Genomic DNA, 27,125 nt, shown 5'->3' with positions numbered 1-27,125 from the left:
GAGTGTCAAATAACTTGGTAAACAATATTTTTCTAAATCTATACTGCGCTATTACAAGGTTATGTCAGCGGTTTATATTTTGTAGTGCTGTGCTAAAAATAACAGGCAAGTATCGTAATCTGTTCTTATACAGTTATAATATAAAATAATACGTTTTGATTTTCTTTTTAAGAATTGGAAAATAATGGACTATAAGACTTAATTATAACGTTTATGAAATATAAAAATAAAACTATGACCAAACCGCATTTTTATACTTAGATTAAAAATGGTAACCCCAAATGGCGTTATGGGCCGCCATTTTGTGACGCTAAAACAGTCGTCCGTTGTCGTTTCGTGCGCATAGACCACGTTTTTCAAGTGTTTTCGATCTGTTTTTATTTGATTACCCGGCTTTTGTTAGACCGAGATATCAGGATTGATTCTGTTATTGATAATAATATAATTATACATGTAGGCGAAGATGATGATGAAGACACCACCTCCTCAAGCAAATCGGAGTCTGATTAATATTCTGTTCGCACATTCAATTCAATGTACTTGTAACAAAGAATAAATAAAACAATTTTATTATATGAATATTACCTTTTTTTGGTTTCCACTTAAATAACTAAAATATAAAACAAATGATTCCGCCAATTTAAAACGAAAATAATCTTAAAATAATGCGGCGGTTCATTTTGAAGGAACGGTAACGAACTCAGTGTTATGTTGTGCCCATCACTAGTCGTGACTAACTGATAGGTGTCAGGAACGCATTCTCTGAACGGCCGAAGTATAGTGTAAACCACAGTTGTTTGAGTGTATTCGGTTGGTGAAAAGTTGTGTACAAGTGTATAAGTTGTTTGATAGTTAGTCAACTTTGAGTACCAAAGCTTCGCTCCCAAGGATTTCTAGTGCATTCGCTTTGAAAACGTCCCTGAAAAATGGAAAAAAAATAAATTAAAATTTGTGGACAACTTTTCGATAACAAATGGAAGGATTTTCTAACAACGAAATGAAAATAAAATCGGTGTCAAAATACTTCACATGTACTCGGAAAATTATGTTAAATACATTAACCGATCGTGTCCTTTTGACAAGGAATCAATAACTCTTAGCCAAATTGATGGAGTATCAGTCAATGCGGATCGCTAACCTAATTAAATTAAAGCCGAGATAACGTGACAGCCTTTCTTAATGCTATATCAATGTATTGTGTTACAAAGCCTTGCTAATATTATAAACTAGCTTGCACACCCCGCTTTACTCACGCCCCGTAGATGGTACTTTACGCAACAGGATAAAAGGTAGCCTACAGCTCTCAAAGTTACCTAACAACGAAATATTTTTTCAAATGGGATAGGTAGGAGGAAATTATTATCAAAGAAGATAAACGGCTAATAAGAATCGAGTTATCCGCGAATTCGAAATTAAAATCACTCAATTCACAAGTTATCGAATGATTTCGCATGCTCGAGTAAGCTTTACTCAAGTGTAATCAAAATTGCCCAGGTAATACTTATATTTTCATTGATGTCTTTACATATACTTACGTCAAACTGAATTATAAACATTCCTATATTAACGGGTACCGGGTACCGAATCTTTTGTGCAGTTAACGGCTGTCAATTTTCATGGGAAAATAGCATTTTTTGTGCTGACTGACAAGATTTGCAATTGCACGAAAAAACGGTCAAACCATAACTGATTATTTACCTATCACAATATGAAAAGCTAAGCTACTAAAGATAAATTAATTTACATAAAGGAGGATAGTTTCGGCAGTTTATCTTCCCATGATGATCATGGCTCTCAGTTTTGTAGTAAAACACGTTGAATATTGAGTAAGTTAACCTTAACTGTCTGGCGTTATGCCCGAACTTGTGAACTTTCATAATACAAGTACCCTCAACTATCGTCTTAGGCTCCGAGAATGCTTTCATTGTAATATTGTTTGTGTAGTTCAATTGTTTCAGATGTTGTACAAAAGATTTTGTTAGTTATAAAGTAATAGGTAGGAAATGATGGTAAGATGGCCTAAGCTAGACTGATATTATAAAGCTGAAGAGTTTTTTATTTGGGCGCGGTAATCTCAAGAATTACTGGTCTTTTAGGTAAAACTTTAGGTATTAGATAGCCCACTTATCGAGGAAAGCTATAAATTTTTATCCTGGTGGCAGCTAAAAGTGGCTGTAGAAAACAAAATTGTGGCCCATTTCTATTCAATCATAGTTGAACATATGGTCTGTTAGACAAGTAGTATTTTGCACTTTTTCTATTCTCTTAGATTTAGTAGAATTTTACATCTGTGCATCGTATCCTATAAAATCTTCTGCTTAGTTTGCAAGTTTTTACTGGCCAGTGCAAAATACGATCACGGTATTGTATTAAACTTTTCAATACTCACTTTGCTTTCTTGGGAGACTGGATGCTGCTGATAACAACTTCGACCTTTTTGTTGACGCCCTCGAAGTAAGTTAAATCGATGGTGTAGGCTTTTTGTCTGAAGTTCACGACTACGATGTACGCCTTATTTTTGTACCATCTGGAACAGTTAAACATAGTGGTTGGGAAGTAGGTAATATGTACCGTGAAGCTAATGTTAATTTATTGACCTAGCAGGGAGGACATCCAAATGTATTGCATGAACTAACAAAATCAAATAAATAAAATGAGGTAAAATCAAGTACAACCAAATGACATGCTGAACCTATAGAAATAATAATTGTGACCCACATACGAAATGACAAATAACGTACAAAATGACTAGATCAATTTCCGCATATCAGTAAATATCAGTACCTGCAATGCAGATCCACAAACATCCAGGCTAGTGGACATTTGTAAATATTAAAACTACGTATGTATATCTACCTAACGTATAGGTACATGAGAAACAGAACATTCTATACTTAGAGCTACAGTTCAAGTGTTTTACGAAGATAAAATGTTGATAATCTGAGGAAAATAGATAGTGTAAGATTTTGGAGTACATTTTGTTTGTGTTTTGTTTTTTTCCGCACTCCTATGGTAGAGATAAGATTTGATCATTCAACATTCTTGAGCGATACTATGTTTTCGGATGTAGATAAGAAGGGAAAAGAGCGATCACTGTTTTAAGGCCAGGGAGATATTATATTTACTTTATTAAATGGAAATAAAGCTATATTAAAACTATCTAAAACTAACCTTCTGAAAGCAAAAACTCCTTCATTGAAAGCAACAGACTCATATCGTCCGTATCTGAAAATCTTGTCAGTGCGAAGTGACGACAGAGCTTTGTAGACGTTCAAATGAGATTTGTCTGTTACGCGCTGAACTTCCACATTCAAGTTCTCAAAACCTTCTGCTACTGGAAGCCAAGTCTTGTTACCGCCTGAGAAACCTGGAAAAAATTTGAAAATAATATATAAATATTTTAGTAATCCTCCACATTCATTATTATGTTTTGCGTTATCCGCTGATTCATTGTGATAGGAGTCTAGACTGATAGATGAGTCATTCTAACGTATATTCTATATTTTGGGCAATAAAGTACATTGTCATTCATACCTGCGTTGACATCAGCACTCCATTGGAATGGCGTGCGCTCTGGGTCTCTAGACGACATCCAGTAATTAATAGGATCATCAGTGTTGCACCCACTGGGGTCTACGGTATCCTCCCAGCTTACGTAGCCATCAACCATGCCAATTTCTTCACCCTAAAAAGTTACATCGTAAACATAAAAAATATCGGCATTTGCAAAACAAACTATTTAAAAATGGTCGGAATTTGAACTTACCATGTAAGTTACAGCAATTCCGGGCATCAATAGCACAATCATATTAATGCCATCGACTAATTCTGGACTGAATCTTGAAGCTACACGGTTGTTGTCGTGGTTTCCAGCCTAAAAATATTAAACAAACTTGAAGACATAGAACAGATATATTAAAAATAAAAGTGACAAAGAAAAAGAGTCTTACCACCCAGTTTGCATGTTGGTCAATAGGCTTGAATGTAAGGAACTTATCAAGAGCGTATTTAATTTCAGCAGCACTAGAACGTCCATTGACGTCAGAAATCAGCACAAAGTTGAAAGGCATTTGTGCACCTAAACGTTCACCATTACCGAAGTACTTCATCGTCATCTGAGGGCTTGAATAAGCTTCAGTCATCATGACCCTGCTCAGACCGTCTTTAGCCTTATATTCATCAAAGACTTCCCTCCATTGGTACACCATCTCTACAGTTTCATCCAAGTCTTTGGTGTAAATGTGGTCTAAATAGTCGTAGCTGTCAGGGTCATCAGTATTCCTAGTTAAAGGTTCATCAGGGTAAACTCCACCAAAGTCTGCCTTATCTACTTCGAACAAATGAGCAATGGCATCAACCCTGAACCCAGCAACGCCTTTGTCTAGCCAGAAGCGGACGACGTTCTTCATTTCTTCAACCACGTCGGGGTTGCGGTAGTTGAGATCAGGCTGGCCGATGACGAACTGGTGAAGGTAGTATTGGCCGACTTCTTCTCTGTATTCCCAGGCACTCTTGCGGAAGACACTGACCTGAGGATTAATGTATTTATTTTATACTTGCATTTTTGCATTAATAATATCCAAATTATTATGTAGAATTTCACAGGCAGATCATCATTAGCACTTATACTCGTAGTTCAGGCACGTGTATCTTAATTTAGTTTAATTACTTACCCAATTGTTAGGGGGATGCATAACACCATTTTCATCAACCGTGCCATTTTCCCAAACAAAATAATCATAATACTTCTCGTGACCTTTCAACGCCTCCTCAAACCATACACTTTCATTACTTGTGTGGTTCGGCACGAAATCCAGAACTATTTTAATATCTGAAACAATAAACGATACGCTGTTTATTTTAGTTGTTGGTTTGTTTGTTTATGAGATGAAATGAAAATATTCATGGAAAAGCAATCAAATAAGTAGAATAAGTACACTCTTTAAATGTCAATGAAGCGTAAACATTTGTTTTGATATTGAAAGGTAAATACTATGAACTAGCTGTTCCCCATGGTATTAGCCATGTCCCGGGGCAACCATTTGCCGTAATGGGGTAAAAATCAAGACCCCTAATAATCCTATATTATTCATCAGATAATTGATTATCTGTGCACACTTCTTTTATATTTTTTTTATTATTTATATTCGAATAATTATGGAAATCATGAGACTCTATGCACACTTTATGGCTTCCGTGACATGCATTACGCTGAACATTGTTGGAAGAGCTGGGTATGTTTTTAATTTTTGTACCGGTATTAATTACATCAGCTCAATTTTCTCGGAAAGACTTACGTGTGCAGCGTTGAATTAACATTTTTCAATTCTGGGAAAGCTCTCTTCTGGGATTAATGAATATATATATTGTGCTGCTGCTCTTTAAAGAACAATATTTTTATGTCTATAAAAACATATTTCTTCCGTTTTCCGACAGAAACTGTCCCGTATCCGGATTGATTAAAACTTGTCTATAACCCTTCCTAGCCTCGATAAATGAGCTATCTAATACTGAAACATTTTTTTCAAATACACTAGTAGTCCTTGAGACTAGCACGTTCAATCAATTAAACAAACAAACTATATAGATTTGTATTGTTAATTTTTAAACTTACCTAATTCCTTCGCTTTAGCCATGAGATTTTCAAAATCTTCCATAGTACCGTATTCATCTTGGATTGCATAGAAATCAGCGATGTCGTAACCGAAATCATACATCGGTGACTTGAAAATTGGTGAAAGCCAAGTAGCTCCAATGCCCATCTCTTTCAAGTATTCTAAACTTGAAGTGATTCCTTAAAACGGAAAGTAAAATAAAATATATTTCTACCTATAGTAAAAATTATACTGAAAGGTTTAACTATTTCGGATGAAAATAAAATTAAAGAACAAGTGGGCAGTCCACTCAAATTATCTCAAATTCTTCAAAAATCCTGTTCATTTATGCCAATGTGCCAAAAATGAATTTGGATTTAGCATTAAAAGAAACAAAAAATAGATATCAAATTAAAAATACATATATCTTACCGTTAAGGTCACCAATGCCATCTCCGTCGCTGTCTTTAAATGACCTTGGGTAAATCTGGTAGAAAATGGTAGTTTCCCACCAATCCAGTTCAGGGTCAGATTCACCGCTTACCGCCAGTGCCAAAAGCACCGGCAGCAGTAAAATACTCCTCATTCTGATACTAGAAAATAAAAATAATATTATTAGTGTTAATTAATAATTAAATATCTTGTAGGTCATACAAGATAGAAAAAATCAATGATGCCTGTGTCTCCCAAAGTATATTCTAGATGATGGTTTAAAATTAGTTTACGTTAGATAAAGCCTAAGTTTACTCAAGAGAGTAATGACGACATAATAAGAACCAAAACTCCAAATGGAGAAGTTTTAAGGTCAAATAATAAGGAACTTATCAAAGTTATATTCACACACTACTTATAGTATCAATTGCATTAATATTTTATAAATTGTGACAAGCATACATACCAAATCAATAAACCAAACTAAATATCTACAACAAAACACGAGCAAAACAATTCACTATAACCTTAGACGTGCACGATGCATTTGAATCTCTTCCTTATATCGATAGCACAGACAATATATAGGTAAGAGGAAACTATACCAAGTGAATGAAGATTTGGCAAACGATATATATCTGCAGTATGACGTACTAATGTTTATGAGAATAAAAACGACTTTTATATAAATTGTTTTTAAGTATTAATGAATTAATCTATTTAAATACATAATACTAATAGCAATTAATGTTTAATTCTTTTTTCGTTTGTGGCTTGTGCTAGACCTACTGTTTATACCTGTATGGGGTTCCATTTATCAAACAACTAGTAACAAAAAGGTTATCAACTTCAACCCTTTCTTAGAAATGCAAGATAATATTTATACACATTATTATAATATGCAAGATAATGCATATTATGTGTTATGTTTATAGGAACAGGAAGTATATACCCGTTAGTATTGAATGGTTTTAAAATTGAATGACAGTAAAAAAGGACTTTATTAGCCTATAGTATTTTTCGTAAGTCAGTATAAAAATATGTTTGCCAGTTATACGAATTAGGAAAGAACATAGGGACCAAGCATTCTCCTTGAAGAATAATAGATTCTATCTCTATAGAAATATACTGAAATAAAACTTGTAGGTACTTACCCCATAATATCAGCTACTGGATGTAGAATTTTCTCTGCAATACCCTTTATAGTTATAACATATCTTGTTCTCGAGATAAATGATACAGACCATTGATAAACATAACTCTTTGGGTTTATCTGCACTTTCGTAATTCCCAATAATTTTTGAAATCTCACTTATCTTCAGATAATCTGACAGTTGTTACTTCTATCACTAACTCGATTTTTTTTTTGACTACAGTACCTTTATTTAGTTGTTTAAATTGCACTAACATGATGTGCTTGTTAAAATGGTCGTTATAAATATGTAGTTATATTTTTTAAATCACATGCATCGAAGTTGTTCCAATTTTTTATTATTTGAAAATGCGAACTTAATTTAATGTCTCTTCAACATAATTTCTCTCCTTTTTCTTTATTCTGATGCAGTTAATTTACGTAAATGTATGTAGGTACTAAGATTAGTTAATCATAGTAAATATTATATAATATATATTTACATCAAAATAACAAAATGAAAATTGTATACTATATTAATGTTACCAAAAAAGCACACACATTAGCAAATTGAAAACTGTCAGAAAAGCTTTATTTATTTACAGACATGTAGGATTCAATAAAACCAGGCTTTAATTAATTACATTTATTCCATAGTATTGTACATTTATTATTTCAAGCATCAATTGGTCAATTTCAATACAAGGCCTTCGAATCCAGCGACGGGTAGAGATGAAACATTGAACTCGTCCCTGAAAAAAAGAAAATAAGTTAATGTTTTCACGTTTAGATCATTACGAACCAGCGTTTTTTGACCGACTGGTCAATTAGCTAAGCAGTTACATTACTTAAGTATGCGGATTAAAACCACCCTGCGATTATATCTGTAATCATTATCATATCAGCCGTTCACCGCTGAACTTAGGACTCCTCAGATGAGAGCCGACCTTCCCGGTCTTGTGTAGGTTCTATCCATTGCCTGATTGACCTTCTTCAAATCGTCAATAGCGTTAAATTTTCGACGTAGTTTCAAGTCTTCCTTAACTTATATGACTTACCCTTCGTTCTTAGGAGACTGTATGCTTCTCAAAACTACTCTTACACTGCCGTGAACATTCTCGAAGTACGTCAGATCAATGACATGTTCCACGTCGCGCATGTTCACAACCACCAAGTAGGTCTCGCCGTGGTACCATCTGTTATAAAAAAAAAAAATAATTAAGCCTAAACTACCATGTTTCATGAAAATGGCAAAACAAAAGATGTAAGTTTAAGAGGGTTGATTTTATCTTCCCTCTGAGCAATAGAAATTTAAAAAACGCAAATAATGAATTTGAGCTATTTTGACAAATATAATATCAAGAATGCTTCTTCTACGCTCATTTTTTGACATATGAGTTGATTTAGAGTACCAGAGTAGCACACTGCAGACTAAACAGTCGACCGAAAGTTGACTCGGAAGCTGGCAATATTTTTTAAAGAAAATCTTGATACCAACCAAAGTTTTTACTCGGTCTGAAACCGGCTAAATACCTTATCTCTTTAATGTGCGTAGTGCGTACCTACTATGTGCATACATAAAGTCATAAGGAAAAATTAAATTAAAATCTACATGATCATAACATGCTCATCATGTTTTTTTGCCTACGGATGAGATCTATCAACAAATTCAAACAACTCCATTAAGATTTCGTCGAAACAGGTCAATGATTTATTAGATTCTGCAAATATTGAACTTCCATTCAGAAATCCAATATTGACTGCTTGTTTTATTAGTACTTGTACTAACATCTGCTCTTGACATCTTTTGGTTAGAATCAAATCGAGTCCATAATTAGTTATACCTTTATGAAAGTAGGGGTCCTAACCTTTACATCAAATGTTACGATTTTTGTTTCAGTTCAAATGACTGAACCATTTTTGCGTGGAATATTTAACTATAGGATTGATTGTGACAAACACGCTGATATTTACAATTTCTACCACATCTTCTCTAATTACTATAATATAAATGCGAAAGTTAGTTTGTGTTTATATACTTTCATGCTAAAACACGAGGCATGAAGATCCCCACCCCAAGATACCCAGGAGGCAAACATAGTCTACTTTTTTCGGCTGTGGAAGTTATTCCCCTCGAGGCACGGACAAAGTCGTAAGTGTAGTAATTTTATAAATATGAAACGTAAACCATACCTCCTAAATACAAATACATCTTGGTTCATAGCCAAGGAGTCATAACGTCCATATCTGAACACCTTCTCCTGGCGAAAGTCAGCTAATGCCTTGTAGAGCTTCAAGTGAGACCTTTCAGCTGCCTCTTGTACTTCCACGTTCAGAGTTTCATAGCCTTCAGCTACTGGTAGCCATGTCTTGTCGGCAGTTGAGAAACCTACAATGCAAAAAATATCCAGATTTAAAACACATAGGCATGGGTATTCTGTTGAATACCTAGTTGTGTAGTGATTATGTTTTCTTCAAATTAAGTGTGGCTCCTATTCTGGCAACACATATAATAAATTCCTCACAAAGAGCAGCAATAACAGATATTTTTCCCTATACAATCTCTTAAAACACCTTTAATTCCGTATTCAATTCAACATCCGCAAATCTATCAGCACTTCCTACAATATCCTGGACAGAAATCAGACGTAGTGCAGAATGACAAGCAACCTCAACATGCCAGTGTTTTTCTAAACTCGCGTTGATTGCACTTCATTCAAACCACAGTTTAAATATATTCTCTTGTAAACAGTTCTGAAGCTACGTAGGTACTGCCGTTCGTAACAATGTCACTCACACACGCTTGATGCACGACACTCTGTTCTGACAGCACCGACAGCGCCGGTAAAAGCTCGTCGATGCACATGCGTGAGTGACATTTTAACGAACGTTACTAGGTACCTTCACAAATGTACATCTTTATTCTATGTTCAAACTCACCGGCGTTTTTGTCAGCATTCCATTGGAACGGCGTTCTCTCTGGATCACGAGATGACAGCACATAATTGATTGGATCATTAGTATTACATCCGGAGGGATCAACAGTATCTTCCCAGCTTACGTAACCGTCCACTAAGCCTAGTTCTTCGCCCTTGAAAAAGTAATCTTGGATTTAGATGATGTAATGAGTAAACAGTTTAGTGTTTCTTTTTAGGATAGACACGTTATGTGAAAGTAGTTTTAGAAACATTAGTACAGTTTTATTTGAATTATTTTTCCAAAAGTTTCTTAGAATAGAGGAAAAATAGAAGTAATGCGAAAATCTTCTTACAAATTCTACTTATATTGATAAAATTCGAGCAATATAATTCTTCAATACAACATAAAAATCTTACCATATAAGTTACTCCTACTCCAGGAAGCAACAATACAATCATATTGATTCCGTCGACCAAAGGCGGCCCGTATCTAGTTGCCATTCGGCTGTTGTCATGGTTACCGACCTGCGAAAGATTCCTTTATATTTACCCATAATACTTTCTTCCTCGTAATTTATTTGAGAAAATCGTTACTGTGAACTTACCACCCAATTGGCATCTTTATCAACAGGTTTGTACGTCATGAACTTATCGACGGCATACTTGATGTCAGCTGCTGATGATGAAGCATCTACGTCCGTGATTAAATCGAAGTTGAAGGGCATTTGGGCTCCTAGCCTGTCACCTTCACCAAAGTACCTAACCACATCTTTGATAGCAGCATAAACTTCAGTCATCATAACTCTAGTTAATCCATCCTTTTCTTTGAACTCATCGAAAACATCTCTCCATTCGTAAACCATGTAATATGTCTCCTCTTGGTCTTTAGTGTAAATGTGGCTGAGGTAGTCGTGAGATTCAGGGTCAACATTAACGTTACCAGAGAAAGGTTCGTCTGGGTATTTTCCACCGAAGAGTTCTTTGTCTACTTCATATAAACAGTTGACAGCATCAACCCTGAATCCTGCTACACCTTTGCCTAACCAGAAACGGATAATGTTCTGGAAAAAGAAAAAAATGTATATAAATGAGTCAATTTTATGAAATCGAAATCATTTCAAACGTAAATTGGTATATAGCTTTTACCTTCATTTCTTCAACAACATCAGGGTTGCGGTAGTTCAAATCGGGCTGACCAACGACAAACTGATGCAAATAATATTTGCCAACTTCTTCTCTGTATTCCCAAGCACTGCCACGGAAATGGCTCCTCTATAAGCAGTAAAAAGAACAGATCAATTACTATCCTCTTATTACAGTAAGTACTCCTAAGTAATTCATTAACATCAAAAGATGAGCACGAAAATTTCCAAGTAAATGGCACTCAATAAACTTTCTCCATTACAATCATTAAGTTCACAGAGCAAGCTAAGCGTCTCATTGTGCGTCTTACCCAATTATTCGGCGGCTGCCTGTTACCATTTTCGTCGATCACTCCGTCCTCCCAAACGAAATAATTGTAATACTTCTCATTACCATTCAAAGCCTCTTGGAACCAGACGCTCTCGTTTGATGTGTGATTTGGCACCAAATCCAAAACTACTTTAATGCCTGTTGAAAAAACGTCTTTGAGATCTTTATCCTTTAAAGCACTCGAGACTCGACGAAAAAACTTTTCTGAATATTTTTTAAGAATATTTTTAGCGCCATTCAAAGATTTTATTTCTGAGAGTTGAATAGAGGCACTTGTAACTTCGTCACGTTGCTATTCATGCTTTTTGCCTCTTCAGAGTGAAGTTCTTATCTTTTCTATTATTTAACTTATTTCTTTGAAGGGCTTTGAATATAAGTATTACTTTCATGATTCTCAACATCTTAAACATATTGCTCTTTACAAAGTTTAAAACATAAATAATCTAAATAGTTACCAAGTTCCTTGGCAGTATCAATTAAATTTTCAAAATCTTCCATCGTTCCATATTCATCATGGACAGCATAAAAGTCAGATATATCGTATCCAAAGTCGTACATAGGTGACTGGAACATGGGAGATAACCAGATAGCGTCGACCCCAAGCCCTTTGATGTATTCCAGTTTCGATGTAATGCCTGTCAAAGTCGAAAGGAGTATGGTAATTCAAATTCTTATGCATAATGGAAGTCGTTAACATACTCCGATATTTCTCTTGGGAGCAACTGATTACATGCTGGCAAATTTTATTTATAACTAGCTTTTGCCCGCGGCTTCGCTCCCGTCAACTGACTTCTCTACTTTACCCTATTTTTTTTCATAAGAACCTTCTCCTGACAATAACAAACACAACAAAAAAAGAATTAGCCAAATTGGTCCAGGCGTTGTTGAGTTATGCGCTTACCAACAGATTTTGCGATTCATTTTTTTATATTATAGATGTGTAAAATTGTTGTCAAAGGAAACTGAGTGATTATGCACAGAACTGTGAAATGCATGAACGTATAAAACGCTTGTTTACTCAAACGTTCATATTTAGATAGGTTATGAAGTTAGAAAATTGAGTATGAATTACACTACATTTTACGCTTGTTTTAGAGTTGAGCTTGTTGCTCGATATAAAACACTAACACCTAGCGAACTTGACTGATTACGATGATGTAACATTGCAATAAATATAGCATAACACAATACAAGAAAACAAACAATAACCATCAAGAAACTTTACTCAAGATACTCTTAAAAACACCTACCATTCAAATCCCCGATGCCATCGCCATCACTATCGGCAAAGGAACGTGGGTAGATCTGATAGAAGATAGTCGTCTCCCACCAATCCAGCGCCCTTTCTTCATGTTTCAATACATTCCCACTACACAGAACCAACAAAATTGGCAGAAATAATACTGCCCTCATTTTGAAAAGAAATTTTTTGAATCAAGCTACCGAATTTGAAGACTGCATAGATTTATATACCTATGTGGTACACAATCTTTTATCGAAAAGAGATACTAACGGAGTGGTCTGATAACGTTTGATCATTTGGACACATTTTGAGATTAAGTATACAAACATGATAGTTGTTTTTGTGTTTCAGTATTTGGTTATGTAAGATTTATACCTATCAATACCTATATGAGACATCAGAATTCACTAAGAAATTGTGTATAAGATGGCATTGATGTTAATACACCTACATACTTAGTTACAATAATTAAGATAGTATTTATTTTCCATAAACTATAATATACCAGATGCAACCTCTCATATATACCTACCAACAAAGCAAAATATCCCAACCGTACTGCTGTAGCTTCCTACATTTACTCAATAAAAAAGTATTCCTGGTGCTGACAACTCCATTACACTCCCGTTCTTTCATCAATACATTATTTGCCATAATATTTGCTCATGTCAAGCGTATGTTTGCTCTCTCACGTATCATTCAAAATGAGATTATATTCAAGAGCAGATGAACTCCAGCGAGTATATAGATAATGAGTACATTTTTACATCTATTGGTGAAAACTGTATGAGAATTCTATCACTCGTTTCTGAGTTTTCTGACAAACTAGCCGTTCTCTGATGTCCCGTGGAACTACTGCCCGTACTGGCATAAAATATAGCCTATGTTACTTGGGAATAGTGTAGCTCCCAACAGTGTTAACTTTTCAAATCGGTTCCTTTAGGGTACGGAACCTTTAGGGTACAAACAGACAAAAATGTCTCCTATTTATGACTTTAGTGTAGAAAACTGAGGCGGATAGACATTCTGTTAGACAACTAGTTTCAGAGCTGACTGATATCTTCAGTACAGAAGATAAGTATGTACTAAGTATATTTTTTTTATCCTAGTAAGTTAATATCACGCCGTATGCACGCAATGGTAGGTCTAACTTATCTACAAGATAGATGATAAGAGAAGCGTGCTCTAGATTTTGAGTACATTAATCTCGCATAAATCCAATGTCACTCTTGAATTTCTCGAAACTTATAGATAATGTAGTGTTCGGTGATGGGAGTTGTTGGATAATATTATGTTGTTCTGTTTACGGTACAATCTGCAAAATAAGTCCTTTGATAAAAATAAAATAAAAAACCTGAACCTTATTGTATTTACATCTCTTATATAGCTATCATGACTAAAGAACAACGTAACTTGGACTTTAATATGTCTCGAAGAGGAAGATGTCCAGGATAGAGCGAAGTGGAAGAAGAAGATACGGAAAGTGGGCCCCGTCACAAGACGGGATAAACGCTAAGAAGAAGAAGAACTTGGACAGAATATCCATATGCATAATATGTTGTGATGTAAGTGTGTGTTTAAGTATTTTCTAAATTGAACTGTACGTAAATAATATAGGTACTCTTTTGTCGTTCTAAATAATACCATTGAATACCAAGACATCATGCCTGCTTGAAAATCTTTTACCTTTTCAAACTTTCAAAAAGTTTTATTTGACATAACTTTTATACGTGCTAAAATTGATAGTTGACAAAAGGTGAGAAATATTCTTTGAGAAAAAGGGACGATCCTCTGAGCATTTCATACGGGTCAATTGTCATAAGCCAGTTTATTGAATAAGAAGTACCTGTTAACTTTGAAACTAAGTTTTATGTCAATTTTGCCAAAGATTGAATTGACATTCTAAAGAGTAAAACTGACGTGTTTCGTAACATCTTAGGTCTTGCCAGCCATATTATGATTAAGTTCAGGATCTAAATTTGATCGTTTTGGTCGAATTTCATTGTCCAATCTTAGTCCACAAGGCATGGTTTTTGAACCCAGCACTTAACCTTATTAGGAAGACAACAAGTATAACTACGGGAAACAAATGGTATAGAATATTATATAACATTTATATTTGAAAAGTTTATATTCAAATCAGGTGAGTGGGGATTGTTATCTATGCATGTCGGTTGGTATGTCCCCATCACAGTGAAATTCCGTGCATTGACGGCAAAATCCGGTCTAGAACAGTTTGCAATGTCAAGATAAGATTTGCATCTCAAAATAAAAATACCTAATCGCAAGATCATGGTCTGAAAGTGTCTGTTACTATGATAGTTCAGAAGAAATCATTTTTGTAGATAGGTATATTTTTTCCCAAGTTTCCTTATAGCTACCAAATATTTTTTTCCTTGATCATTTAATTTTTTTACCAGCTTTAATGCAAAGCCACTAGTCTAATATGAGTTCAAAGCCTAAAAACAATGGGTTTTAAACTTTGTTCTTCTTTGAAGTAAGTAGGTAAAATACATAAAGGCGCCTTACCTTTCTACGCATACATCTGTGGATTAGACCATCCATCATCCCTATTTCAGCAGCAACACTAAGAATAACTTAAAATTAAATGGAAGTTAAGGACATTACTCGTAATTTAATCAAATAAAACTCAAATGAAAACAGTTACTAATTATAATTTACTACCCGGTAGGTACATTTAATTTCTCATAACTATTTAACACTAATCTTCACACCCTTTTTCAAACTTGCATTCGCAGTACGAGAGCTTCATCAGCCGCCAAATCCAAATAGTTTGCTTGAACACTGTCACTGAAAATATAAGATGAGGAATTTTAGCACAGCACAGGTACATGAATTATCATCTTGGATAAGCAAGAAAATGCGAGCCCTACATAGTTAGGAAAAGGCTTGATAAATGACAACACACATCATTAGCACACTAAAAATGTGATGACAAGTTTCGCTAGAGATTAAGGACATTTAACTCTAGAGATAATTAAGAAAACTATATCTACTAAGAATGACTGCTTATTTTGTATAAAGGCCAGGAGTTTGTTTATTTATTTGAATTAGCTAATTTTAAGAATTATTTGTCAAATTAGATTTTATTTAACGAGGAAGGCAATACAGATATGCGAAGTCATTTGTCGGGGACAAAACCGCGGGTGGAAGTTAATAGTATAAGAATCGGCTTTACATCAATGACAACATAAACAAAACGGTTGTCTAGTCTTTAATAAGGTTTCTCTTGTCGAAAGCGGATTAAAGTACTTACGGTTAGCTTGAGAGATCTTATAATGATTTCTTTAACAAACAAATAATCCAATTTTGCTACTGGATGTTTGCTTTTGAATAGTTTGCTATCTATACATGTAATCCTCACCTACTGATACATGCCTAAGTTTGTCAACCGCATTTAAACAAAATTTGATCCACAGATAATCTAACTAAAAGTCTGAGAACATTGGCTACTTATCCGGATGCTGGCAGTAGTTTGCTAAGGATATAGGTGAAGTCGCGGGGAACACTTAGTGGTATAGAAAAGAATTGCGCCGCGACTCTGTCCACGCGGAACAATTACTTCAGACAACTATAAAATCTGTTCTAAGAGTCTCTTTTCCTGTGGTGAATAGGTAAATAGTAAAAGTAACTAACCTGTAAGTTCTGGAAGACAAAACACTGCTGGCTTCAACCTCCAGCTGGCCAAAGATCAGGTCGAAAGCAGTGAGATTGACCACGTGGTAGACTCTGCCTACATTCATCACTACCACGTAGGTGTCGTCGTTATACCACCTGAAATATTTCAAATTACCATTTAATAAAAGCTTGTAATAGAATACAGATATCAAATACATCAGAATAGTAAAGATATTCCATGAACGGACGGTCTTATAACAACAATCATTGCATTAGTTAAATTTAATTTAAATATAAAAAATATTTTATCTTATTAGAAGGAGGCTTAACACAGGCTGTAATTAGACAAAGACATATTGAATAAACCTGGATAAGTAACGTAATATAAAGTTCTATGTTCATATTATCAAACCTTTTAAAAGCAAAAACATCCCTATGGAGAGCCAAAGACTCGTATCGTCCAAGTCGAAAAGCCGGTCGGAGTCGCAAATTCGTTAGAGTTCGGTACACTTGGTAGTGAGAACGAACTGCCGATCTCTGAGCAGCCACATTCAGGTGCTCATACCCTTCAGCTACAGGCAACCAGGTAACCTCCGCACTTGAGAACCCTGAAACAGAAATGATTTAACCAGAAACATTAAGATACAAACATGCGAAGGATTTGAATCATGAATATCTTTTTGTACACACTTTTACCTACAAACTTTATGAAGAAGGTTTTGAGAACATTAATTCAGAAGGGTTCCGTCATTTGAATTTGAAATCGGATAAAGTATATCATTTGCGAGGTAAAGTAGCTTTTATATCTGCAATAACAACTCTCAATTTTGCTAATCCCAAAAACTTTAAAAGATATTTAAGAAGGTAAAACAAACATAAAACCTTTTAACTCCGAAAGATTTCGAAACTAAATATTGAATTTTTATTACATCATCAACTTCAAAGAAAAACTTTTGAAATTGTCTAGACAGTTTTACAATTTGCCTTTAACAGAATGTTGGGGTCTATAAAGATCAACAAAGGCGGGAATAGTTGAGTGAATGGACCTTTAGGGTGTTGATATACATCAGTAAGCCTTTGATAGAAAATTAAAAGGGTCATTTCCTTTTCTGTCGTGAGTTGACCTCGACATTATTCATGTAGAAATGCGAAATATTCAAAAGGTTGGGCTACCTGCGTTCTTTCCATTGCTCCACTGGAAGGGTGTCCTGACGGGGTCGCGGGACACATCGATGAAATTAACAGGGTCGTCCGTATTGCAGGCTTGAGGGTCCTTCGTTTCGCTCCACGGAACGAATCCATTTACCATTCCTATTTCTTCGCCCTTCAATATATAAGCGTTATTTGCATTAGTGACGTGGCATCTATCTTTTCAGAAGGGATAAGCAGAAAATATACTCCTTTATACTTAAGTCATGGTTTTGTTACCTTTAGAGGTAGCTGATAAAGGTGTAACGTACTTAAATGGGTTCGAAGGTCATGGAGGACTATTTGTAACAGGTACTACTAATGACTGTCATGAATTTGTAACGACAATTTGCATAGATTAGTTTCAGCTGATTTAATAACGAACGCTAGTGAAGGGAATTTCAATGTCAGTGACCTTGAGATAGGGAACTTGAATTACCATATAAGTGATAGCAATCCCAGGGAGTAACAGGACAAGCATATTGAAAGCATCAACCAGTTCTGGTCTAAAACGGGACGCGACTCTGCTCTTATCGTGATTTCCAGTCTGAAACACAATTTTGTAGCAATCATCGAATATTAACACCTACAATATTAAAAGAGGCATTAATCAAATAAAGGTCAGAAATATATTTAGTATCATTTTTAAAATAGTACACATTTACTATTTCATTTCAGTCATTCATCATCTTGGTACACAACAACATTACAATGTATTTGAATATCAACCGGCGACCTTCCCATTATAGAAACACATTATCAGTTGACACAACTCGATCCCCGAGGCACTCGATTCGCAACAGCATCAATCATTATAATTATGTTATTACGTTCCAAGAGTAGAAAGGAAGGCATTTTTATAAAAGACACACCCATACTGTTTGCTAAAGAAATAATATACAATACCCTTAGGCTAGATATTTGTCAAATTGCGTATATGGAAATGGGTTATTTGTTAACCGTGGTATATTTTGCTGACATGGCGTAATTAATTTTGGGCGTTGTAACACTTCCCCCGTAGAGCAAATGCGTGCCAAAATTAGAGGGCTCCATTGGACGCCCGAGGCGTTTTGATAAAGTTCGACAAATGAATACAAGTGTCAATTTGTAAGAACATTTTTAGGTGGATTGTGATTTCATGTATGAATTAAATTATACTCATAGAATTCTTGTGATTATAATAAATTGGTATATTTTTATTAAGCTATCTCTTAGTCTAAAATACGTTGAAGTCTATCAAGAATTACAAATTGTTCAATTCCATCATTCATCTATCAGCCTTGCTTCATCTTGCACTCGTCATATAGTAGATCCTCCATTCCCACAACACATCCAAACTAAAACAAGCACCTATTTTCAAAAATACATTTTCTACTCACAACCCAGTTAGCCTGTTTCTTCAAAGGCTTGTACGTAAGCCATCTGTCTACCGCAAACTTAATGTCTCTAGCGTCCGAATCTTTGTCCAGGTCAGCGATGAGAGCAAAATTGAATGGTATATGAGCACCACGGTGAATGCCTTCGCCGTAATACTTTACTGCATTTTTGATGGTCGTACTAGCTTCAGTCATCATTACCCTGAAAGTGGATATAAAAGTGTGTGGGATGAATCTTGTTCATATTGAATGCTGTCGTTATTAGGGTGGTTGTGGTCAGTGATATTACTGAATCTTATATTAGACCTTCAAGTCTTATAGGCACTGATTTTCTGAGTGTCGTCTTTCTGGTTTATCAAAATATCAGAATATTTGCAGGAATATGAGAACCAACATGAAAAAGATAATAATTTATAGTAGTTAGTATGTACGAACAGTAATATTGTTTCATTTCACACCTAATCGACGTACGTGCGTCAACGTTAACACGCAATGTGCGTACATACATTTTGTAGTGTGGCAATAAATTTTCGTTAAACACAACAAACAGAAACATTTTTACAAGATTCTTGTATTTTTGGGTAAGGAATTTTAAAGTGATTTAATTGATAGTTTCAGTAATATATTAAGACTTTACATTCTTTGACCAATTTTTTTACAACCAATATTTCATTCTTTTAAGAAATGGGATTCAACATGGGTGCCATCTCTTCGCAAATTGAAATTTCAAACATCTTGTGAATTCTTCGTTCTAATATTCATGAGGATCTTCAAAATTTTCTTCGGTGATTATTCTTACTGTCATATTCATTTGGATATCTTGATGGCAAATTTCTCGAGGGAGAAAGAATAATTTGACGTTGGCAATTTCTATTTTTATAACTTTTCATGTTTGAATTTGGTACACATATCTATGTACATTTCTTGAAAGAAAATATTTTATAGGCTGCTTTTCTTCAATAATTTATGTGCAGATCCTCCTATTTCTGCCTATCCGTCTTATATCATTTAAAATAGTTTGAAATAATTAGCATACCTCGTCACATTATCCCTGATGCTGATAGCGTCAAATACATCTCGTAGCTGAGACACCATATCATAAGTTTCGTCCTGATCTTTAGTATAAACATGATCAAGATATCCGTAGTCTTCAGGACCTAGCCCAGGTTTACCAGTCAGGGGTTCGTTAGGATACCTTCCACCAAACACATCTTTATCAACTTCGAAAAGGTGGTTTATGGAATTGATTCTCATACCAGCCACTCCCTTTTCTAGCCAGAATTTTATGACGTTCTGAAAATATAAAGTTTTATTATTTCAATAAGTCATGGGATGGAAAAAATCCAAGGGTTTCGTTACTCTTATTCCTCTCGGGATAGTCAAATAATTCTGGAAATTCCCTAACACCATGAAAGAAAACAATTCATCTTGGTATTTGGGTAAAATGCGAAGTTAGGCCCTAGTAAATCTACGAGTAAAATTTAAGATATCACCAAATGGAATGATCCAATGAATATAGCCAAAAAAACCTTCGAAATATTTCAACAAATTGTCAAAGGATACATCCAATCCTTCACTTACCAACATGATTATTTATATTCATCAAAATCAAACATAATTTTCTCAGTATAAAAAGCGTTCAAATATTTAAGTAACGTACTGAAAGCCGTGGACCGCAGATACATTTATCTTCATTACAAGTTGCGGAGTCACCGAATAACGTTATTTACAAATGTGAATCTTTATTTAGATAGCGTCTGTAGTAACTATTTGTTTATAACGTTACCTTGTGTATTTGGAAAACAAGTTCAGACAGTAACCAAACTTTTCAGAATTGTTCATGTTTAATTTATTCTTTATTCCAATGTTAGAGATAAAATGATGGGGATTTTCCATTTTGCAAATAACAATATGGACTTTGAGCCAGAAACGCCAGGTGTGCAGATAAATAATTTCGTTTAGATTTTTACCACACACAAGTACCTACACTCTTTTCTGCATGATAAGATTGTTGTCGTGCACCATTATTTCGATAGCTATCGATAGATAAATAAGATAGAAACTTATATGGGATCTTGAACGTGAGCGATAGTCAAAGAATCTCTTATTTCAGTTAATCCACCAATAGATAAAAATAAATAATACATCTGCACTCATAATCTGTTTTTAGGGTTCCGTAGCCAAAATGGCAAAAACGGAACCCTTATAGTTTCGTCATGTCCGTCTGTCCGTCTGTCCGTCTGTCCGTCTGTCACAGCCGATTTACTCGGAAACTATAAGTACTACAGTGATGAAATTTGATGGGAATATGTGTTGTATGAACCGCTACAAAAATATGACACTAAATAGTAAAAAAAAGAATTGGGGGTGGGGCCCCCCATACATGTAACTGAGGGATGAAATTTTTTTTTTCGATGTACATACCCGTGTGGGGTATCAATGGAAAGGTCTTTTAAAATGATATAAAGTTTTCTAAAAAACATTTTTCTTAAAGTGAACGGTTTTTGAGATATCAGCTCTCAAAGTCGTAAAAAGTATGTCCCCCCCCCTCTATTTTTATAACTACGGGATATAAAATTCTAAAAAAAATAGAGGTGATGCATGCTAATTAACTCTTTCAATGATTTTTGGTTTGATCAAAGTATCTCTTATAGTTTTTGAGATAGGTTGATTTAACTGTAATTTACGGAACCCTTCGTGCACGAGTCCGACTCGCACTTGGCCGGTTTTTTTTTTAATCTCGTAGACTAAACTGACATTACGAGTGTGGTCAGTTCATTGCAATTTTTAAATAGTGATGTGGCACAACCGAAACTTACCGTTAATAAAATCAAGTAACGTTTTTTTTATGGAAATAATGGGAGATTTATTTACAAATAACTTTTTACAATATCTTATCTCAATAATAAATATATATACAACATACAACTAACTTATATACACTAAAAATGTCGTTTTTTACAATACGTTATCCTGAAATAATGTGTAGGTACTTATTTGAAACATAATAATACAACATTAATAATGTAAAACATATATTTTTAATGACATAATTTAATTACTGGCATTCGCGTTAATCTGATTCAGATAATGAGAGGAATATCCTTAACCATCAGTTCGTATGGTGTCAAGTTCCATAGTTGCCGTATTTTTTAAGTTTTGCCGTTTCGTAAGAGAAAAGGGTTAATATTGCCGTTTTAACACTGATGGTGTTTATTTTTTTTTTTGTTTAATTTTAAGGCATTGAAACATGGTCGGATTACGCATGGCGTTGCGTGGTCAGATTTCCCTGGCAGTTTGCACGTCGTGCAGCCGTGTGTGCGTACGTGGATTTTAAATATAGAACTTTGAATGAAAAATAAATTCGTCTATTATCGATAAAAAGTTACGATTCAACAAATCGGTATCGTAGGTTGAACACTGCACAAAAGAGCTGGCAACATTATTTGTAAGTTTGACATTTTGCAAGTGTCAATTTAGTCTACGAGATTAAAAAACAGACTATAATCTCGGAAACTACGGGACCGATTTAAAAACATTGTTGTTACTTTATAACACATTTATCGATGAAGGCTACAGACTTACTTTTTTTTCGAGTGCGCGGAGCATTTCCGACGAGATGCCACTGAAACCGCTGGCGGTAGCAAGTTATAAAATACATGTAAAATTAAAACCCATTTTACATAGAAAATAGATTAAAAACCTGTCATTGCCAACATACCTTCATCTCCTCAACAACGACAGGGTTTCTGTAATTAAAGTCAGGCTGGCTGGTACCGAATTGATGTAGGTAATACTGATCGCGGGTTGGCATGTACGTCCAGGCGGATTTTCTGAATACACTGACCTAAAAGAGACAAATAAAAGAGTTAAACAGGCACGGCAAATTACAGATAAATTCGTACATATGTATGTAATTATAACCAAAACGACGATTTAAAGGAATGACGCTGGACGAAATTTTGGATAAAATATATATTTTAATGTTAGGTCGATCTCTAGGCTATTTTTTTGGATCGGTATAGTCTAATAGAATAGAATAGATATAGAATAGATTTATTTATTTGCATCAAATGTAGTAGGTCTTGTACTTATGTCTATCCTATTTATCTGACGTCGTCTCCTAGTAATATTTCTAATTTCCGAAGAGGGATATGGAGTACATTAACCTACCCAGTTATTGGGTGGGCTTCTTTGACCACGATCATCCAGATGTCCATTCTCCCAAACATACCAGTCACTATAGTACTCATCTTTGTTCGAAGATTTAATGAACCAGTCACTCTCATTACTAGAGTGGTTCGGCACGAAGTCTAAAATTATCTTAATATCTGAAACAAAGCCCAATCAGGTAGAAATTACTTAATAGAATTAATTAAACACACTCATGATTAGACAGCCATATCAAATGTTACTGATTGCTTAACTATGAGACATTTACATGAATAGTAATTGATTTATTCAGTGTCTCGTAATATGATTAGGAAGATGTTAAACTATTATGAAATACAGCCCCAAATATCGTGAGCGTATTCTCATCATCGTTAAACAATAATGCTTTTGTATTCCCACTTCATTTCAGGGGGTATCAGTTATACAATTCAAAATGATTACATCTTTGCGAACCCATTCAGAACAAGAATCAACCTCTTCAAAACTACCATTGTTTACCTCTCCCAGTTCCTCGAAGCACCCAATCAGAAATAATTACAACGAGGAAAAACAACACCAGAATAAATTGTTCGAATTATACAAACAAGAAGGCCCTTAGAATATAAATTTTAAAGGGAAATCTTATTAAGAAAGTTCAAATAACCGATCCGCTGTGTTATCGAATTTCGGTGAAGAACATTTTCGATAATTCGTTTGTGGGTTATGCATAGATTTATGTATTACTTTATGAATAATTTGACTCACTTAGTTCCCCAGCTTTTCTTAGAAGTTGTTCGAAGTCTTCCATTGATCCATATTCGGGTTGGATAGAATAATAATCAGAGACGTCGTAACCAAAATCGTGCATCGGAGACTTGAAAATCGGCGAGAGCCATGTTGCGTCCACGCCTAATTCCTTCAAATATTCTAGCCTTGATGTTATTCCTGGAATTGTAATCATTTACTTTCATAATTGCTTTCCACTGAAATCCAATCTGAATTTTATGAAGGCCTTGATTGAATTCCTGATAAGTCGTGTACATAAATTTTGATATATTGCGTATTAGTAATACGCGCATCACTCTGGTGTGAATGCTTGCATTTTTAATGTTACAAGGAGCATCCCTCTATTTATATATAGAGTTAATGTACTGCACTATAGAACTCACAGTGCAGTACATTAACAATGCAGTGTTATACTTGGCTACAGACGCATCTCCGCGTTTCAGAGTGAGGCATGTCTAAAGTCAACTACGTCTTTGTTCACTATTCGTGTAAGGTTTCTAAAGATTACAGTTTGCAAACCCTCTTTTTAAGCAGGTACGGTATGCGTGCTGTAAAATCTGTGTCAGGTAGATTAATGAACTTGGGTAGAGTTAACGATAAGTAAAGACGGTCTGAAGCTATCGTCCATTTGTATTTTTTCGTAAAAAAAATACTGTGACAGGCTAAGACTAAATGACTCCTAGTCATAGATATTAGGACATATTTAGATTTTAGCGGATTACAATAGAGTACCCTACGAAAATGAAATCCCTTTAAATTCTAGTTATATGGTTTTTGTATCAATTGTGTTATTAGCAAAATGATCTAACTGGTCTGGCTCTTATAATCATATCTTTCCTTTAAAGAAGCTTATTAATATCCTTCATTTTTATTATTCTCACCATTAATATCCCCCACGCCATCACCGTCGCTATCCATAAAGGATCTGGGATAGATCTGGTAGAACACAGCAGTCTCCCACCAGTCTTGCTTCAAGTTGGTATTCTCATATCTGCCCTGTGCAGACACCACTGCTATACTGATGATTAGGATATGCCACATCGCTGGAAATACGTTGTTAATAGGGATGTTGAAAAAGAACTTGGTAAAAATAATAAGTCTGGTTAGCATAAAAAGTCGTGGTGGCCTAGTGGGTAAAGGACCAACCTCTCAAGTATGAGGGCGCGGGTTCGATCCCAGGTCAGGCAAGTACCAATGCAACTTTTCTAAGTTTGTATGTACTTTCTAAGTATATCTTAGACACCATGGACTGTGACGGATGGCACGTTAAACTGTAGGTCCCGGCTGTCATTGAACATCCTTGGCAGTCGTTACGGGTAGTCAGAAGCCAGTAAGTCTGACACCAGTCTAACCAAGGGGTATCGGGTTGCCCGGGTAACTGGGTTGAGGAGGTCAGATAGGCAGTCGCTTCTTGTAAAGCACTGGTACTCAGCTGAATCCGGTTAGACTGGAAGCCGACCCCAACATGATTGGGAAAAGGCTCGGAGGATGATGAGCATAAAATGTAGGAAGTGATTTTTTTTACTAAAAACGAATAAGTGTTAAAGATACGTTTAGTAGATTCGCAATAAGTACTTCTAAAAGTTTATGTAACTACAGAATACTAATAGTAAATGTTATCATACGGAATTTTGATAATGCCAATAAAAATTATCTCATTACTTAAAAAATAACCATAAATAAACAACAAGATAAATCAAAAAGTAAGAAGACAGCACAACATATAATGAAATTTAAACTTTCAAGACAGAAAGTAATCACGTTAAACACAAATTTTAATACACTCAAAATAAATTAACCGAAAACTTACCAAGCCAATACTTCATGGTAAACTTTTATGAAAATTAACATGAACAAGATGAAGATTCTTAATAAATTTAAGACATCATTTCAGAAGAAATATTCGAGACGCCAATAAGTACTGACAGTGTAGATGTCAATGAAATTCATATGCCAAGTCTAATAAGGAAAACTTTGCTTATAAATACAGCCACCTTGTTGGATTTCCTATCACAATATTTAGGTTTCATTAAGCTAAACAAAAAACTCAACAAGAATAATATTATGGCAGAACTTGATCAGTTACAATGTAGTTAGACTGAAGCCATTGAAGCAAATGTCAAACTGTATTGTGTCAGAGCTCTTCGTTATTTTGGGTAACACTGTATGTAATAACAATAAAACACATTGTAGGATGTTTATACTATGATACCTTTGGAGTTATTTGACAAATGTGAGCAGTTATAGTTAATAATTAATTTGTTTAACATGCCCTCAACAATATTTAAATGCACATTATTTTCCGAGAATTCAATAAATATTTAACAAAAGGTAACAGTGAATCTAAAATACTGGCACTATGCGAGAAAATGCACCAACGTTCGCGGATAATAGAATTAATTAATGGCTGGCAGGCGGAAAACGCGCCTGGGTTGCGGTTAGACACAGAGTAACATAGTGAAACTTAATAAGTACCCTGGAAAATTGTATTCGTACCAAAAGGCATTTACATTGTAGTACTGAATTCAAATGTCTGTGCTAACTTTGAATGACTCGACGCTTCGCAGAATAACTTCATATTTGATTCTAAAGCTACAGGAGCATTTGTTGAAAGTAACTGTACTTACAGCGTGTCTTCGCCCGGAGCGTTCAAATTCTAATTTGAGATATTCAATACTACGAAAACCACGATTTAAAATTCATCAATATCACAACTATCATTCTCAAACTTTACTCAAGTGTATTAGAGGTCTTTTCAATTTTTGACGGGCAGTACTGAGCCGTCAGTAGAACCATGGCCTTTATATCTTAAAATACACGATTGCTGTTTGAAAATAAGCTGTTATTTGTATTAGAATGACCATTGTCATGCAAGGGAGTTTCTAAAACAAAACGCGGTTTGTTTTATGATCTCAGAGAATTTTGATGTTCTGCATCCTGTTTTATAACCCGTGGTGTCTTCGTTCATGAGAGCGATGGTGTTTGTTGCATCTTCCATTGATTATATTATATTATGTTGTAACTTAACGTGAGTAATATTCTTATGAATTGATTGTGATTTAAGATTCTATGGGAATATTTTTTTAAACATGCCATTGTTTCATGAGCCTTTGCACGTATCTGTGTTCTGCAGTTACATATGAGTCGCCATAAAGTTTAGTTTTGCAGTCCCACTGCAGGCACATAGGTGTC

The 27,125-nt window shown here is 34.9% G+C and overlaps 4 protein-coding genes across 7 annotated transcripts in view; 1 reads left to right on the top strand and 3 right to left on the bottom strand.

Moving 5' to 3' along the window:
* LOC124646375 (calcium/calmodulin-dependent 3',5'-cyclic nucleotide phosphodiesterase 1) overlaps positions 1-27,125 on the top strand; it is a 184,097-nt gene that overhangs the window by 27,370 nt on the left and 129,602 nt on the right. The window lies entirely within an intron of this gene.
* LOC124646377 (maltase A3-like) lies at positions 710-7,209 on the bottom strand. 2 transcript variants are annotated; one of them, XM_047186516.1, is made up of 10 exons: positions 7,181-7,209; positions 6,027-6,187; positions 5,615-5,794; positions 4,674-4,831; positions 3,951-4,529; positions 3,767-3,874; positions 3,535-3,685; positions 3,172-3,367; positions 2,390-2,527; positions 710-919 (listed from the first exon to the last, which is right to left on the bottom strand). In XM_047186516.1, the coding sequence occupies exons 1-10, from the start codon at positions 7,183-7,185 to the stop codon at positions 853-855; spliced, it is 1,743 nt and encodes a 580-aa protein (XP_047042472.1). In that variant the 5' UTR covers positions 7,186-7,209; the 3' UTR covers positions 710-852. The 2 variants fall into 2 exon arrangements, with proteins under 2 accessions (XP_047042472.1, XP_047018791.1); XM_047162835.1 differs by lacking the exon at positions 7,181-7,209 and adding an exon at positions 6,493-6,642.
* On the bottom strand, positions 7,790-12,997 carry LOC124646376 (maltase A1-like). The gene is made up of 10 exons (XM_047186515.1): positions 12,800-12,997; positions 12,005-12,184; positions 11,530-11,687; positions 11,223-11,348; positions 10,682-11,137; positions 10,494-10,601; positions 10,099-10,249; positions 9,352-9,547; positions 8,217-8,354; positions 7,790-7,910 (listed from the first exon to the last, which is right to left on the bottom strand). The coding sequence occupies exons 1-10, from the start codon at positions 12,960-12,962 to the stop codon at positions 7,841-7,843; spliced, it is 1,746 nt and encodes a 581-aa protein (XP_047042471.1). The 5' UTR covers positions 12,963-12,997; the 3' UTR covers positions 7,790-7,840.
* Positions 15,450-24,960, bottom strand: LOC124629430 (maltase 2-like). Its single transcript, XM_047162836.1, has 11 exons — positions 24,815-24,960; positions 23,913-24,092; positions 23,169-23,326; positions 22,717-22,842; positions 20,032-20,288; positions 18,999-19,197; positions 18,059-18,166; positions 17,605-17,755; positions 16,844-17,039; positions 16,450-16,587; positions 15,450-15,603 (listed from the first exon to the last, which is right to left on the bottom strand). Exons 1-11 carry the CDS (start codon positions 24,849-24,851, stop codon positions 15,534-15,536), a joined length of 1,620 nt encoding a protein of 539 aa, XP_047018792.1. The 5' UTR covers positions 24,852-24,960; the 3' UTR covers positions 15,450-15,533.

The sequence above is a fragment of the Helicoverpa zea genome, chromosome 3 (assembly GCF_022581195.2).
Source record: "Helicoverpa zea isolate HzStark_Cry1AcR chromosome 3, ilHelZeax1.1, whole genome shotgun sequence".
Lineage (NCBI taxonomy): Eukaryota > Metazoa > Arthropoda > Insecta > Lepidoptera > Noctuidae > Helicoverpa > Helicoverpa zea.
The sequence above is the reverse complement of the archived record's forward strand: the minus strand, read 5'-3'. Positions and strand labels throughout refer to the sequence as shown.